The sequence below is a fragment of the Morone saxatilis genome, unplaced genomic scaffold (assembly GCF_004916995.1).
Source record: "Morone saxatilis isolate NCDOM2014 unplaced genomic scaffold, NCSU_SB_2.0 Contig16, whole genome shotgun sequence".
NCBI lineage: Eukaryota > Metazoa > Chordata > Actinopteri > Moronidae > Morone > Morone saxatilis.
In genome coordinates, this window is record NW_023339718.1 from 13,602,941 (window position 1) to 13,615,738 (window position 12,798).

Genomic DNA, 12,798 nt, shown 5'->3' on the forward strand with positions numbered 1-12,798 from the left:
CCAAACTTTTGAACGGTAGTGTATGTCATGTGTATGTGCATTGTCCTTACCTGCTGAGGGTGTAACACTGATGGCTTCCACCCCTTCCGGCAGAGCCATCTCCTGGCTGTATAGCCTGTGTGTTGTGAGGCTGAGGCGACATGCACTCTGCAGATTGGAAGTGCAGGGTTTACTCTTCTGAGCTACTGGAGAACTGAACGTGTCAAAGTTAAACTGAGAGCTGTTCAAAGGAGAAGCTGTAGTGGCATCCTTCTCCGTCATGGTGTCTTCTGTGGGGACATAAACAGGAAGAAGGTAATATTATAAAGCTAAGACATTTTTGTTGGTCACAACTCAGTGAATGCAGTGACAGACACTGTACCATACCAGTAAATTCAGTTCAGAGTACAGTACTATTTCTACAAGGTAAATAAAACCTGTGAGGGTAAAACTGTCCTTTAAAGCTGCCATTAATTTGGTTATGGATTGGAACAATATAATTGCTAAAAGTGTTTATCCTGAAGCAAATGTGGTAGTGAATCAATGTTTTTCCTGTGAACTTTGAGTCTTTTGTTTAAAGTACCCACCCATGGTGACGGGTCGAGCAGCAAGATGGAGATGCCACATGTGGAGGAGCGAGCGACCTGTTGGGGTCAATTCGACCACCACGAGGAAAAAACGTGCCGAGAAGGCTGGCTGGCTAGAGGCTGCAGGGAAACACACAGAGACAAAGAGAGATTAATGAGCAGTGCCACTATGGTGGTGTAAATGTGTAAACCTTTAAAAAATATCTAAATTTTCAAACACTGAGTTAGAAGAAGTCATTTTGGCCATACCAGTGTGGGGAGAATCAGGAGTTTCCTGTGTGCTTTCTGTTCTCTCACTCCCGAGGATCAGATCCTCCTCAAAAACATGCAGGAGCTGGGTCTCCTTCCCCTGCTGTAGAGAACAACAGTAGCTATCATTAAACGACATCAGATACAGACACTGAACAACATGCTTCATCCACTGTAAAGCCGATTAACAAACACAACTTGTGTGTTTGCTTGTCTTACACAGACATACGCACAGGAAAACTGCCTGAGGGGAGGAGAGAAGATTTGCACTCTGCACCCGTTTTTGTTGTCTCATGGTTGACCTTTTACAGAGACTCAAAAAGCCTACTGCAGAATGTTTTCTGTTAACAATAAATAAATATATTACAGTTTATATATCCTTTATTTCAAGGGAAGGTTTCTGTTAATATCCTCTTCATCCAAGATGTTTACAATGTCTCTCTACTGTTAGACAGCTGTTGATCAGAGAGAGAGCAAGAGCAAAAGAAATATGTTTGAATACTCTTGGTCTTGGTATGTATACTTACAAAACCAGTGATGGTATCCAGCTCGATAATACATCCTGGTTTTGCTGTGGATTGCTGACTGATGATGTTGAACACCTCCCCAACATATTTCTAAAATGAAACAAATAAATGTCATTAAAAGACCACTATTACATTACGCTATTACACAGTCAAACAAACATAAAGTTAATGTGCCAATTGTGCTTCTGAAAATTAAAAATATATAACCAATATCTGCGCCATCATTGACGACACTTTTATGAACAGAGTGAGCTGTTTATATGCAGTGCAAGAAAGAATGTCCTTAACAGACTATTTATGAACTTTCTTGTTCATAACTCTGCTCTGTTATGGACTAATAATAAACCTCCACTTCTTGCTGAATTCTACTCTGCTCTATTTGGTTAGAAGGGTCACTGCCATTCATCTTATTTCTCTTCTCTTGTTAGTTCATTCTGCTCCTATGTAATTTCCCTACCAAGTCATCCAAGGCTGACACTAATGAAGTGGCAAGACTGCAAATTAACAGCACCTTATTACCTCACTGATTCTGTTGGGTGCAAGGGGAAACACTGATGTGCTGTTATCGGTGTGCATAAAAATAGTTATTGTAAGTTTGCAGTTTGCTGGAGTTTGGGAATCCGGTTTGAGGACTTACTGATATCTCAGGATTAGAGAGCTCACTCAGGAGTTTCTTAGCTTCAATAACAGCCTGATACAGTCTGAGTGAGTGGCCGTCACTTGCCACAAAGCAAGCGCTTGGAGAGTTACAGTACACACCTAAGGACGGAAAGAAAGAACATTGAACAGTGTTTGCTATTATGCTTAAATAAACATGAAAGACAATTATACAGAATACTGAGTTACAGTACATGTGACAAACAAGCAAATATTATAGACTCCTGTTATAAAGTCATACAGACCAAGTACACTACAGTAACAAATTGATTGGGATATTTAAGGCCTTTGTGGATTTTATGGAGTTGAAATGAGTTGTTTTCACAGGAATTGTTTATTTATATTCAAATAAGGGAAAATGTACTCAGACTGTTCTAAATTATTACCTATGGGGATTTCATGTCCCAGAGATCTCATTTGGTTATTTTTTTGTTCAGTAATATTCCTTCATATTACTGAACCAAAATAACTGGAATTATAAAAAATGAAGTTGTGCCAACTAAAATGGCTGATTAAAAAAAAGAAAGCGAGAATAAAGTCTTCAGCAATCTCTCATATGTTTCTCACCTAAACAGCTGCTGGGAATGAGCGTGGGCAGCCAGGCTACATTAGCAAATGCTGATGCATGGAGAGAATTGATCCGAGCTAGCTCGGAGACCCCGCCTGACAAAGACAGTGGCCCAACAGGGTCCACTCTCCACAAAATCAGCTCACTGTAGATCGCATTGGGATCCTGGGAAACGACACCCAGGGAAACCCGGCTGGGCCGTGACCCACGTGGCAGAGATGCTGAATGAGGGAAACCAGAGGAGCAGGCGTCCGGAGGAGCCAGGATGTTATCTACCTCTGGTGTCCTCAAGGCGTTGTGGTGTGAGGTGGTGAGGAGGAGAGGGAGCAATGAGTGACAGGCCAGGTCATTGAGGTGGAAGCGGTGGCCACAGTACCGTGACTTGTGAGAGACACTGAGCACAGTGGAGAAAGCAGAGTCCTCTGCAAAGCTGACTGCCCACTGGTTTAGGGAGCCATCGGCATGTTTGGAGATCATAAGGACGTTGGGGGTGAAAATGCTTAGTCGAAGACTGCTGCTGGGTGCAGCTTTTCCTTGACCACCGTAGCTTATTAGAGCACATTTGGTTTGAGGCAATGTGCTCCCAGGTGGTCGCTGTCTGCCATGTTGGATAGCTAGATCCACGTTCTTGTTGCAGGCATACATAACCACACTGTGGCTCAGGGAGATTGCATCACCTGTAGGGAACGCTACAGGGATACGGGACACAAACGACACCTAAGAGAGAAAGAGAGACATCATAGCAATGAAATCAAAGCAACTAAAACGTACAGCAGCGAGTTAGTGATAAGGATTCAGTCAATCAAGTACTTCTCTTTTAAATTGAAATAAGTGTACATTATGAAACAGCTAAAGTTCCCATGAGAATGTGGTAAGGACACCTATGGCAGTGAAGATCAAGAGCACACTTTTCAAAAGGGTTAGCTAAAAACAAAGGGCTGTAATTCTACTATTTTCCATATAGAAGCTGAGAACTGACTTTGTGAAATTAACTGGGCCACAGTGATGGAGACTGGAGCCTTCTCTTCACTTGCTTTTGCCTCATATGTAAAAAAGAATAATATTTAACCAAACTTATGCTAATAATAATACCGGTATCCTGTCTGTTTTATCTAATTAAAGCAGCCAGGCCTAATCAACCTGAATGTCAATGAAACTTGGGATTCTTTTAGCTGCCCTGCCCGACTGACTGACTGCTATGTCACAAGGTACTCATTATTTCACCGCTAATAAAAAGGCATCAGGGGACTTTTGAATTTGATTTTGAAGTCACACATAATTAGAATATAATTGTCTGAACGGCTGGATGAGAAGCCATTAGAAAAGGAGCTGGACCATCACAGCTGTCAAAATGATTCACAACCGTATTGAGATGACAAATTACTTCTTTCCCCAAGAAACACTTTGTGAAATTGTGAATACAAACAAGTCGTTTGCAAAAGTGACCAAAGAAAAGTCTTCTTTGTTCACAGTGTTCATTAAATTATACAGTAAAAATATAATTAATCTTTGCTTTACTGTAGTTTTCCCATCATAACACTGTTGTGTCACTGTACTTCTTTATCAATCTCTCAAACTATGATTATCCAACATTTAGGAATATTTGTATACAGGTAAAAGGTGAGGGATTAAGTCCATAAAACATCAAAATCAGTTTTGTTGTTGTTGTTTTACATAAACATAAACTACATTATCACTGAACACACCTGAGCTTGTCGGAACATGCCTGGCTGGTATTCATCTAACCAGTCTACATGCCAGACTAAGAGAGAGCCGTCCATGGGATGGATACTGAACAACATGTCTGCGCCTTTGTTCCACTCCTCTAACAACACATCCACCTGGTGCTTCACTGCTGCCAGAGGAAGCTCCAAGGCCTCAGGTCCTTGGGAGTCTTCTTCGTTAAAGTTATCTTCATCTTCAGCCTCTGAAAGAGAATGAAAAATCATAGTGCCCAAATTTAAATTCTGAAAATTAGTATAGAGCTTAATGAAAAATGTAAAAAGTCTCACTTTCTGATTGGAGTCTAGATTTGAAAGCATTATTCCTGCTTCATATGCGGTTCATATAAATTGTTAATGTCTGGTCCAAATATATGTTTGTACCTTCTTGGGAGCATTCGTTCTGTTGCTCCAGGCTGCCTCGGAGCTGCTGCAGGAAGACCTCCATGGCTAAAGTGAAATGAAGCTCTTTGTTGTTGAGCCAGTGGACAGTAAAAGGACCTCCAGGCTCCTCGTCATCCACGCCACTCAGAGAGGAGATGGAGGGAAGCAGAGGAATGTCTGTGATAAAGAATGCAAGTGATGTTAAAACGTCTGGAAAAAGATGGCAAAGAATAACAGAAATTAACATTACATTAGATTTGGGGCATGCAGGACAAAGAGACATCTGCTGGAGCAAATTAACTTTCATGAATATGGTTTAAAGTATACTTAAATATTATTCAAGCATACAAATACAACCCTACAAGACTTCTCAGCCTCAAGGCTGAAAGAAAGTTTTGCCCTGATTTAATTCAGCATAAAAGCTCATAGGGATGTTAAACAACCTCAGGCAATCTACAAATTTTAAAGCATTTCTGCCATTAGAAACACAGAGGTGAAGCCCTCTGACCTCAAGCTGATTATATTCAATCAGAGCTATAACTGTAATATAACTATAACTGCAGTGTCCATGGTTTACAAATAACTAATGATCTCTATACTGTAGGTGTGCTACATTATTTCCTTCTCTTTAAGAAATATTTTGTAATATCTTGTAGCTGCAAATTCTTCAATAAATTGGGAGCAATTTTGTTTCACAATACAACACAATGCTGGTAACGAGGATCAACAGGATTATCAATAAGTAACAGAAACTAATGTGCTTGAATCTGACCGGTGGCAGGGTTGATGCTGGCAGCTATGTGGAAGTGGCAGAGAGCGTTGGCATGGGGCATGTTGCTGCTGCTCTTCTTGTGGTTGTAGTGTCGGCTCTGATGGTGAGGCAGGCAGCCAGTCAGGGAGGGCTGGGGCACATCCCGATAAAAGGAGGAGTGCAGCAAATCTTGAAAATTCAACTGTGAGGAAAACATAGATTATTCAGGTTAGATAATTACTACACAATATTAAATGTGTTTTGATCTTACATGCTACAGTTCTGATACCACAAATGTGATGATTGTTTTGACAAAAATGAAATCTATATCTTATGAATGTAGACTGCCTTGAGTTTATTAAAGTGCTTTTCTCATAGATTATAAATGTATGTACAAATCACAGAGGCAATGATGTCTTTAAAGAGATTAGATCTTCTTAAATAAACTGAAAAGCAACAAACATTTTATAGCATGAGGCAAGGAGGTGAAACACCATTGTTTTCGGATACCCCTTTCAGGCTGACATAGTGAAGCAGGTTAAACCTGCTTTTGGAGGCTGATGTGAATTAATCAACTTGTACCAACAAACAGGACTTCACTATTCTCCCAGCCTGAGCTGAGCTACTCTGCACCAGTGTTACTCTTAGGGATGGGAATTAAATTTAATGTTGTTGACGTTTAAACAACATTTAAGTTTAACTGCCCAGTTTGTTTAAAAAAAGCCAGGGAGAAAGAGGCAGCACGGAAGAATGGCTGAGATAAAGAGAGGGGCATGTAAAGGGAAGTGAAATGAAACCTTAACTTAATTTGGTACTTTGGTTATGTAATTTGGTTTTTCCTGTTGTTTCGCAGTAACGTGTAAAGACCTACAATTCAAGACTTGAGCCTCTGTGACACGACAAGGTATTAACCTGTAACAGCAGTCTCATATGAATGATTTGAAAGACAGAGAATATTAAGTTTCATGGAGATTATTTAACATAATAATGGGTTCGAATTTCGCTGATTTTATGCAGCTTCTCTTATGTAGAATGAGTAACTTGAGCTGTAAGGCTGTAATTTCTCCAAGTATTATTGAAATTAATGCGCTCATCACTCCCAAAAAGCAGTCTTTTGCGAATATTGATAAGAAATGTGTGTAAATTCACCATTTGAGTATACATATGCCAAAGCAGATACACATACTTTAGAATGGGTTTATATCTACGTAGAAAATTTAGATTGCAGTGGAAATCCCATATCACTGTTTCCTCTAGAGGCTTTCAAACAGCATCCTTATCAAGAAACTTTGGGATTAATTAACTTCATTGATTTTGAGAGAACTCTTGTACTGTTCATCCCACCCTGAGGCATCATATTAAAATGGAGTTTAAAATAGGACTCTCTCAGTATTGTCCATCCATTCAATTTTGGAGGGGGAGAGTTACCTCAGACTACAGCCTGGATGATCCAGCACAGTCTGTGATTTTTAATGAATAATTCCACACATGTACTCTTACAGACTCTCCTCAAGGCACAGTAGAGAAATTTGCATACCTATTTTTCCTGTAATCTAATGTGCCCTGAGCTCTGTAAGTGCCAGTGAGACCCATAACCATTTAAATGTCCATATTTAAATGGATGGAAGTATTGTGTTTGAGGCCTAGCTAGACTGTCAGCTACAACACTAGTCACTTAAAGCAGAAGACACCACCATTAAAAATGTGAGTTAGCAACAGCAAAATGTAACAAAAAACAACCATAAAAAAAGTTGTAATTTTTAGGTGTTTTAAAGATTACAGAAAGGAGGCCTATATTTTTCACTGATCCTTTTCTTAAGCCCTGCAAAGCTTCAAACGCCATCATCATCATGTCTGATAGCCAATTAATTTTCCCTTTTAACTACACTAAGCCACTGTTTTTTATCTTCTTTCTCAGTCTCCCTTTGCTCTTGTTCCCTCATCTCTGCAGCATCCTAATGTCCTACATAAGCAGTGGTGAAAATATAGTCGCCTGGCTTCTATAACAAGGCCAAGTGGGGCAAACCACAGAGCACAGCATTTGTGCTACTTATTTTCCCACTGTTTATGAAATTATGGTGATTTTGGGGGGATTTTATAACTAAAATAACAACATTCTCCCTGTGAAACAGCTTTATAAATAATGCCTTTGATTTAGACCCAAACAAATGATGTTGACCCCAGCAAACACTTCTTTTGACGTCAATGTAATGGTCATTTTGCAGTTACATTCCTGCTGAATTATACTTACTATACCCCATTCATGTCGGTATGGGTAGGTATGGGCACTGCAAACTACAGCCTCCTTAATGAGCATTAACTTGAATTAACACCTCTCTTAAATAGACTTAACAAGCACTGAATGTAAAACCCTCATAAAGGCCTTTATTATTATTTATTACTGACTGTTGTATTAGACTGAGTTGGCAGTCAATTTAGGTACAACTAGCTAACACAAACACAGTGTATTTATCTTTAGCAAAAACAAAATGACAATGGAGTTGCTTACTTCCTGCGCTGTTCCTCCTTGCATCTTGCCATTGCAGGTGTTTTTCCTAGGGCCAGCACATCTGAGTGTGTCACTGTGTTGGCCAGAGGAGTGGTTGTTATGGTAACCAGACAGGAGGCTGTCACCCGGCAACAGTGTCTCAGCCCAGAGCCGACACACACTGTCCTTACAGCAGGTGAGCAGAACGTTACACACTGCACCCCTGTTAGGAGAGAGGGAGGACAGCAAGGTGGAAAAGAAAGGATAAAGGCAAAATGTTTAGGCTGAAGTCTGATGCAGGGTACTGAACTCTTCAGTTCTTATCATCTAACATAGTACTATTCAGTATCAGGTCAAAGGAGGAACACCTGCAGAGAGATAAGTTAAAGTAAAGGTCAAACAATGAAGGTTAACAGGAGTAGTAATGACACTGGTGATAAAGAAATGACTGAATCTAATTTTGTCCTTAATGTAGGCCATGACAGAGCATGACACAACAGCTTGCTTAAAAAGGGAAAGCAACTGGAATTTACAAACAGAGCAAGATGCCAAAGGTAGAATAAGAGATTTTCTAAATGCTAATTTATAGAAGCAAATAAGCTTACTGTGAACTCTGGCATAACATTACACTGTCTTACTGTCTGTTTCTCTGATCTGATAAGCAGAGCAACAATAATCTCTTCCTAGTAATTTCCAAAATAATATTCCTGTATGCTAAATCTGCCATGAACTGTGTCAGATCATAATTTCAGACAGAAAACAATTACAGGTTACATAAGATAAGCAATGCCGTAACAAAGGAAGGCAGAACTGGGAGTAACAGTATAGTGTGATACAGCCTTTAACCTATTGTTTGCGCTTGCTTGTGAGAGCTCATTCATTTTTATTCAACCCACAAATACAGTATATTGGGTGGCTAAATAAACAGAAAGAGATACTCCCTGTTTACCCAGTGAAACAGGCCTAAAAAACAGGTTATGCGAGTTGAGTATTGTTTTAGCTATTATTATGCAATTGGTAATTTGTGATTTTATAATTGCTGTACTCAGCTGTGTCAGCCTAGGTGAAAATTAACCAATTAAAAATAAATGTTTGTGTTTGACAGTGTCCATACCGTGGCATGTACTTGCTGGTCTTCCTCCAAGAGAAGCCTGTAACAGAGCGGGGATGGGCCAGGTAGACAAAGGAAAAGGCCAGCTCTCCCTGGACACCAACAATGGGTTCTGGAGGTGTGAAGAGACTCGAAACACCTGACTTCCACTTACTGGTGCTGTACCAGACCTTTACTAGGCAGTCATCCTTAAGAGGAGAGACAAATAGGGATATAATGGATGCCATAATGTTTGATGTGCTATTACAAGTTAAAGCAATTAGGCTGAATGTTTTTTTAAAACATTAAAAGGTAGGCGCTACTCATCTGTTACTTTACAAAAAGTACAGTACAATGTTTGGCTAAATAAAAATGCAAACATGACTAATTTGCATCCAAATTCATATAGGTTTAGCATCTCCTGGTACCAGCCACTTACCTGTCCAGCAGTAGCAAAGAATTCCCCATCAGGAGAGAACTTCATTAAACTGACTGGGGAGGCCGTCCTTCAGACAAAAAATACATAAAATTACATTATTTTCAATATAGTCAATACAAGTAAACTCTGCATTTTCAGATATAAAATATATAGTAAGTAATGGCAGCTGATTAAGACAGAATAAGGTGAAATTATTATATCACTATTGGAATATAAAGACATTTTATTTCCATATCAATCACATCTGTACACATACGCTGTATATAGAGGACATATAACTCTTATTATTTTTATTATTATTATATATGGTATTTCTCATTCTATTTTTTATTTAATGTGTATTTACGTAAATGTTGTGTTGTATCTAGAGCTGCTGTAGTGAGTGAAATTCTCCAGTGTGGGATAAATAAAGTATCTCTTATCTTAAATAAAATCTATAACAGCTGGCTTTGTTTAGTATTATGTATTTAGTACATAACTAAAAATTGTGTCGATAAAGTTATCCACAGAGCAATAAAAATCCCTCTCTTAAAGTTATAGACGTAGGCAGTATCATGTGCAGATTTTGTACTTCTCAGTTCTTACTTGCTCTGCCAGATGCAACTCCAGGCTGAATGAGTGTCTCTTATGGTCATTTCTGTCTGCTTTCCCTCTTCTTCAGCTTCAGCTTCATCTTTATCTTCATCTTTTACTCCATCAACATGAGACCACAACTGGAGGCTACTAGAGCCAGTTAAGAGAGTGCTGCCTGGAGACACAAAAACACATTAATAAATAAATAAATAAATTAATTAATTAATCATTTGTTTAAAAAAAAATAAAATAAAAAAAGGAAGGCATATACCCAACACTTTTTAGGACACAACTATACTTTTTTGTGTTACTTTAAGAGAGCACTACATATCACAGTACCTGTGGGGTGCCAGGCCAGGTTCCGTACCATTGACTTTAATACAAATTGACCAGTCTTCTGCCATTGGCGATTCACCTTCTGTACACACAAGACAAAAACATAATTTTAAAAGAATATCGAATGATAAAAATAGCACAGGTTCTGTAAGAAATCATTCCGTATCAGTAGTTACAACTGCCTAACATTAACTAAAAGTGAAGCTGCTCTCATGTGAGCCACATGTGATCAGGCCACACAGACAGCAGCTGCAATACCAGGAAACTTCTGCAATGAAAGAGGTACCGAGTTGTGTTTAGGATGTGTAAACCTTTTCCATTCCTTATGACTATTCTTTGACATCTAAAAACAACAGAAGGCTGTTCTACGCTGACATACAAACCTAAGACTTCTGTACTGTACTCCCAAGAATGGGAATAAACAGTAAACATGGCAATGCCAGCAAAACTTCATACAAAATTTCACTAGGAATGTGCATGTCTGTTGAAAACATTTGTGCTTCCCTGGCGACTTGTGATGGGTTTCAAATATCAAGTGGCCTGGAAAAAAAAGGTCTAGTTTTTCAGGATGATCTGAATAAATGGATGACCAGACAGTGACTGGTGAATGTAGTCTACTCACAGTCAGAGATGTGTCCTTTTGATCTGGGTGCTGAACAGGCTCAAAGATACACACAATGCTTCCATAGGAAGCCGCAATCTGTCCATAGAAAAAGAAAAACATGATAGATATCAAGACATTTTGTTTTCTGATGGAGAATGAAAAGGTAACACCCAAAACACAACCATGTTATTTCACACATTCAATTTCTAAACAAGCAAAACTAATTACATTTCTTGTAGGGGGGGAAAAAAATCCTTGTTTTGACTATTTAGGCTGAGAATAATGAGTATGGATCCTTACACAAAATATTAATTGGGAGTAAATAAAAAATCTATAGCTTATTATATAAACCATGACATGTCTCAACAGTAAAGGAGTATAGTCCTTGGGCAACAAATCAAAAATACGTATGCACACCTCCCATTCATGCATTTGTTAGAGCTATACACTCAAGTGCTTTCCATGGGAGCCACAGTCACAATGTTAAACAGAGTGAATGGGTGACATTTCTATGGCAGTGACCACAAATACCAAGCTTAATAAGGTCCCTGTCTTGAATACAAGCTGTGTCTCTATTGGGATAAATAATATGCCGACTGTCATAGAATGAATACCGTGAAGCAGTCAGTCACACTCTCAAACGTGCAAATGTGCATGTATTAACACATACACACATGCAAGCCATTACAAGCAGAAACATGGTCTCATAAAATATTTCACAGACAGACAGTGGCTCATGGCATGATAATACATAAGGAAAATATATAATTTGTTTATAACGGTTAATTTTTAATTAGATTTCAGTGGAGAGCATACATAAGAACTAACAATATACTGTGGCTCTAGCACAGGGAATAAAGTAGTAAAGTCAAGATAGGCCCGTTCTTAGAGTAGCAAAAAGAAAACAGTTCTCCCTCTCTTGTCTTCATAGTGTTGCTCTGCACAAAATCTAAATAAACAAAGGAATTCTTTTAGTTTGTTTTGTGCTTAAAATAAATTTCTCTTCATGAAATTAAGCAATGCAAAGCTCTGTAGAGTCTAACCTGCTGCAACACGACATAAAATATAGTATGAAAGGCCCAATGCAGGTTACTATTCTTATCAGTGATTGTGTTGTTTGCACTAATTGTATTCAAGTCTCACAATAATGTGGTTTTCTTTAATTAAAACAAATTGCACCTTCAATATTGTGTTTTAAGAAAATGTTTCATTGCAGTCGGTCATTAATGCTAGTGGTCAAAATGCATCTGAAGTGCTACAAAACGTATGAGCGCAGGGGATGTGTGTGAACAATCCTGTGTAAATAGCATTGCAAACAGAGTGGACAGAGGGGCAGTGAGGTGGAACTGGCAAGCATAACAACTGAGCATGCTTAAACAGATGCTAGACCATGCTGGAGGCATGTGAGGTTCCTTCTGGCCGGACCGAATTGGATTAAACATCACGAGGGGAGGTGAAGGATTGGTGGGTTGGATTAAAAGGATAGCTTTTTTAACATTTGAATTAAATCAGGCCTTTCTTAGACAAGGCAACCACCCCTGTTTAAAAGAATAAACCCAAGTTAAAAGTGATGACCTCGCAATGATGACTTCTGCCTTCAAGGTCTTTGGTAATTTATGCAGATTAAGTAATCCTGGATCTTCCCTTTTTCATTTGTTTGCAGCATTTTCACTCAGTAGCTAAGAGGAATAATGAATACTGTGATGCTGTAATAATAATGCAGGATGGGTTGCTTTGGCTTCCACTGAAAAAAACAGCACTCTCTCAAGCTTGAAAAATATGGAAGATGATCATTAGCTTAGTCTGCAGAGATGCTATAACTTGTGGGGTTTTATGAGTTTTGTT

At 38.9% G+C, this 12,798-nt stretch overlaps 1 protein-coding gene across 1 annotated transcript in view; it reads right to left on the reverse strand.

The window, feature by feature from the left end:
* Positions 1-12,798, reverse strand: part of dmxl1 (Dmx-like 1) — a 51,359-nt gene that overhangs the window by 33,145 nt on the left and 5,416 nt on the right. Inside the window, exons 4-18 of the mRNA XM_035658247.1 lie at positions 10,972-11,049; positions 10,353-10,431; positions 10,026-10,188; positions 9,441-9,507; positions 9,026-9,210; positions 7,933-8,134; positions 5,445-5,625; positions 4,673-4,849; positions 4,274-4,494; positions 2,567-3,284; positions 1,980-2,101; positions 1,343-1,432; positions 816-918; positions 567-686; positions 51-269 (exon numbers count right to left, since the gene is read on the reverse strand). Coding sequence (XP_035514140.1) covers positions 51-269; positions 567-686; positions 816-918; positions 1,343-1,432; positions 1,980-2,101; positions 2,567-3,284; positions 4,274-4,494; positions 4,673-4,849; positions 5,445-5,625; positions 7,933-8,134; positions 9,026-9,210; positions 9,441-9,507; positions 10,026-10,188; positions 10,353-10,431; positions 10,972-11,049 — 2,725 coding nt within the window. The remainder of the gene's footprint in view (positions 1-50; positions 270-566; positions 687-815; positions 919-1,342; positions 1,433-1,979; positions 2,102-2,566; positions 3,285-4,273; positions 4,495-4,672; positions 4,850-5,444; positions 5,626-7,932; positions 8,135-9,025; positions 9,211-9,440; positions 9,508-10,025; positions 10,189-10,352; positions 10,432-10,971; positions 11,050-12,798) is intronic.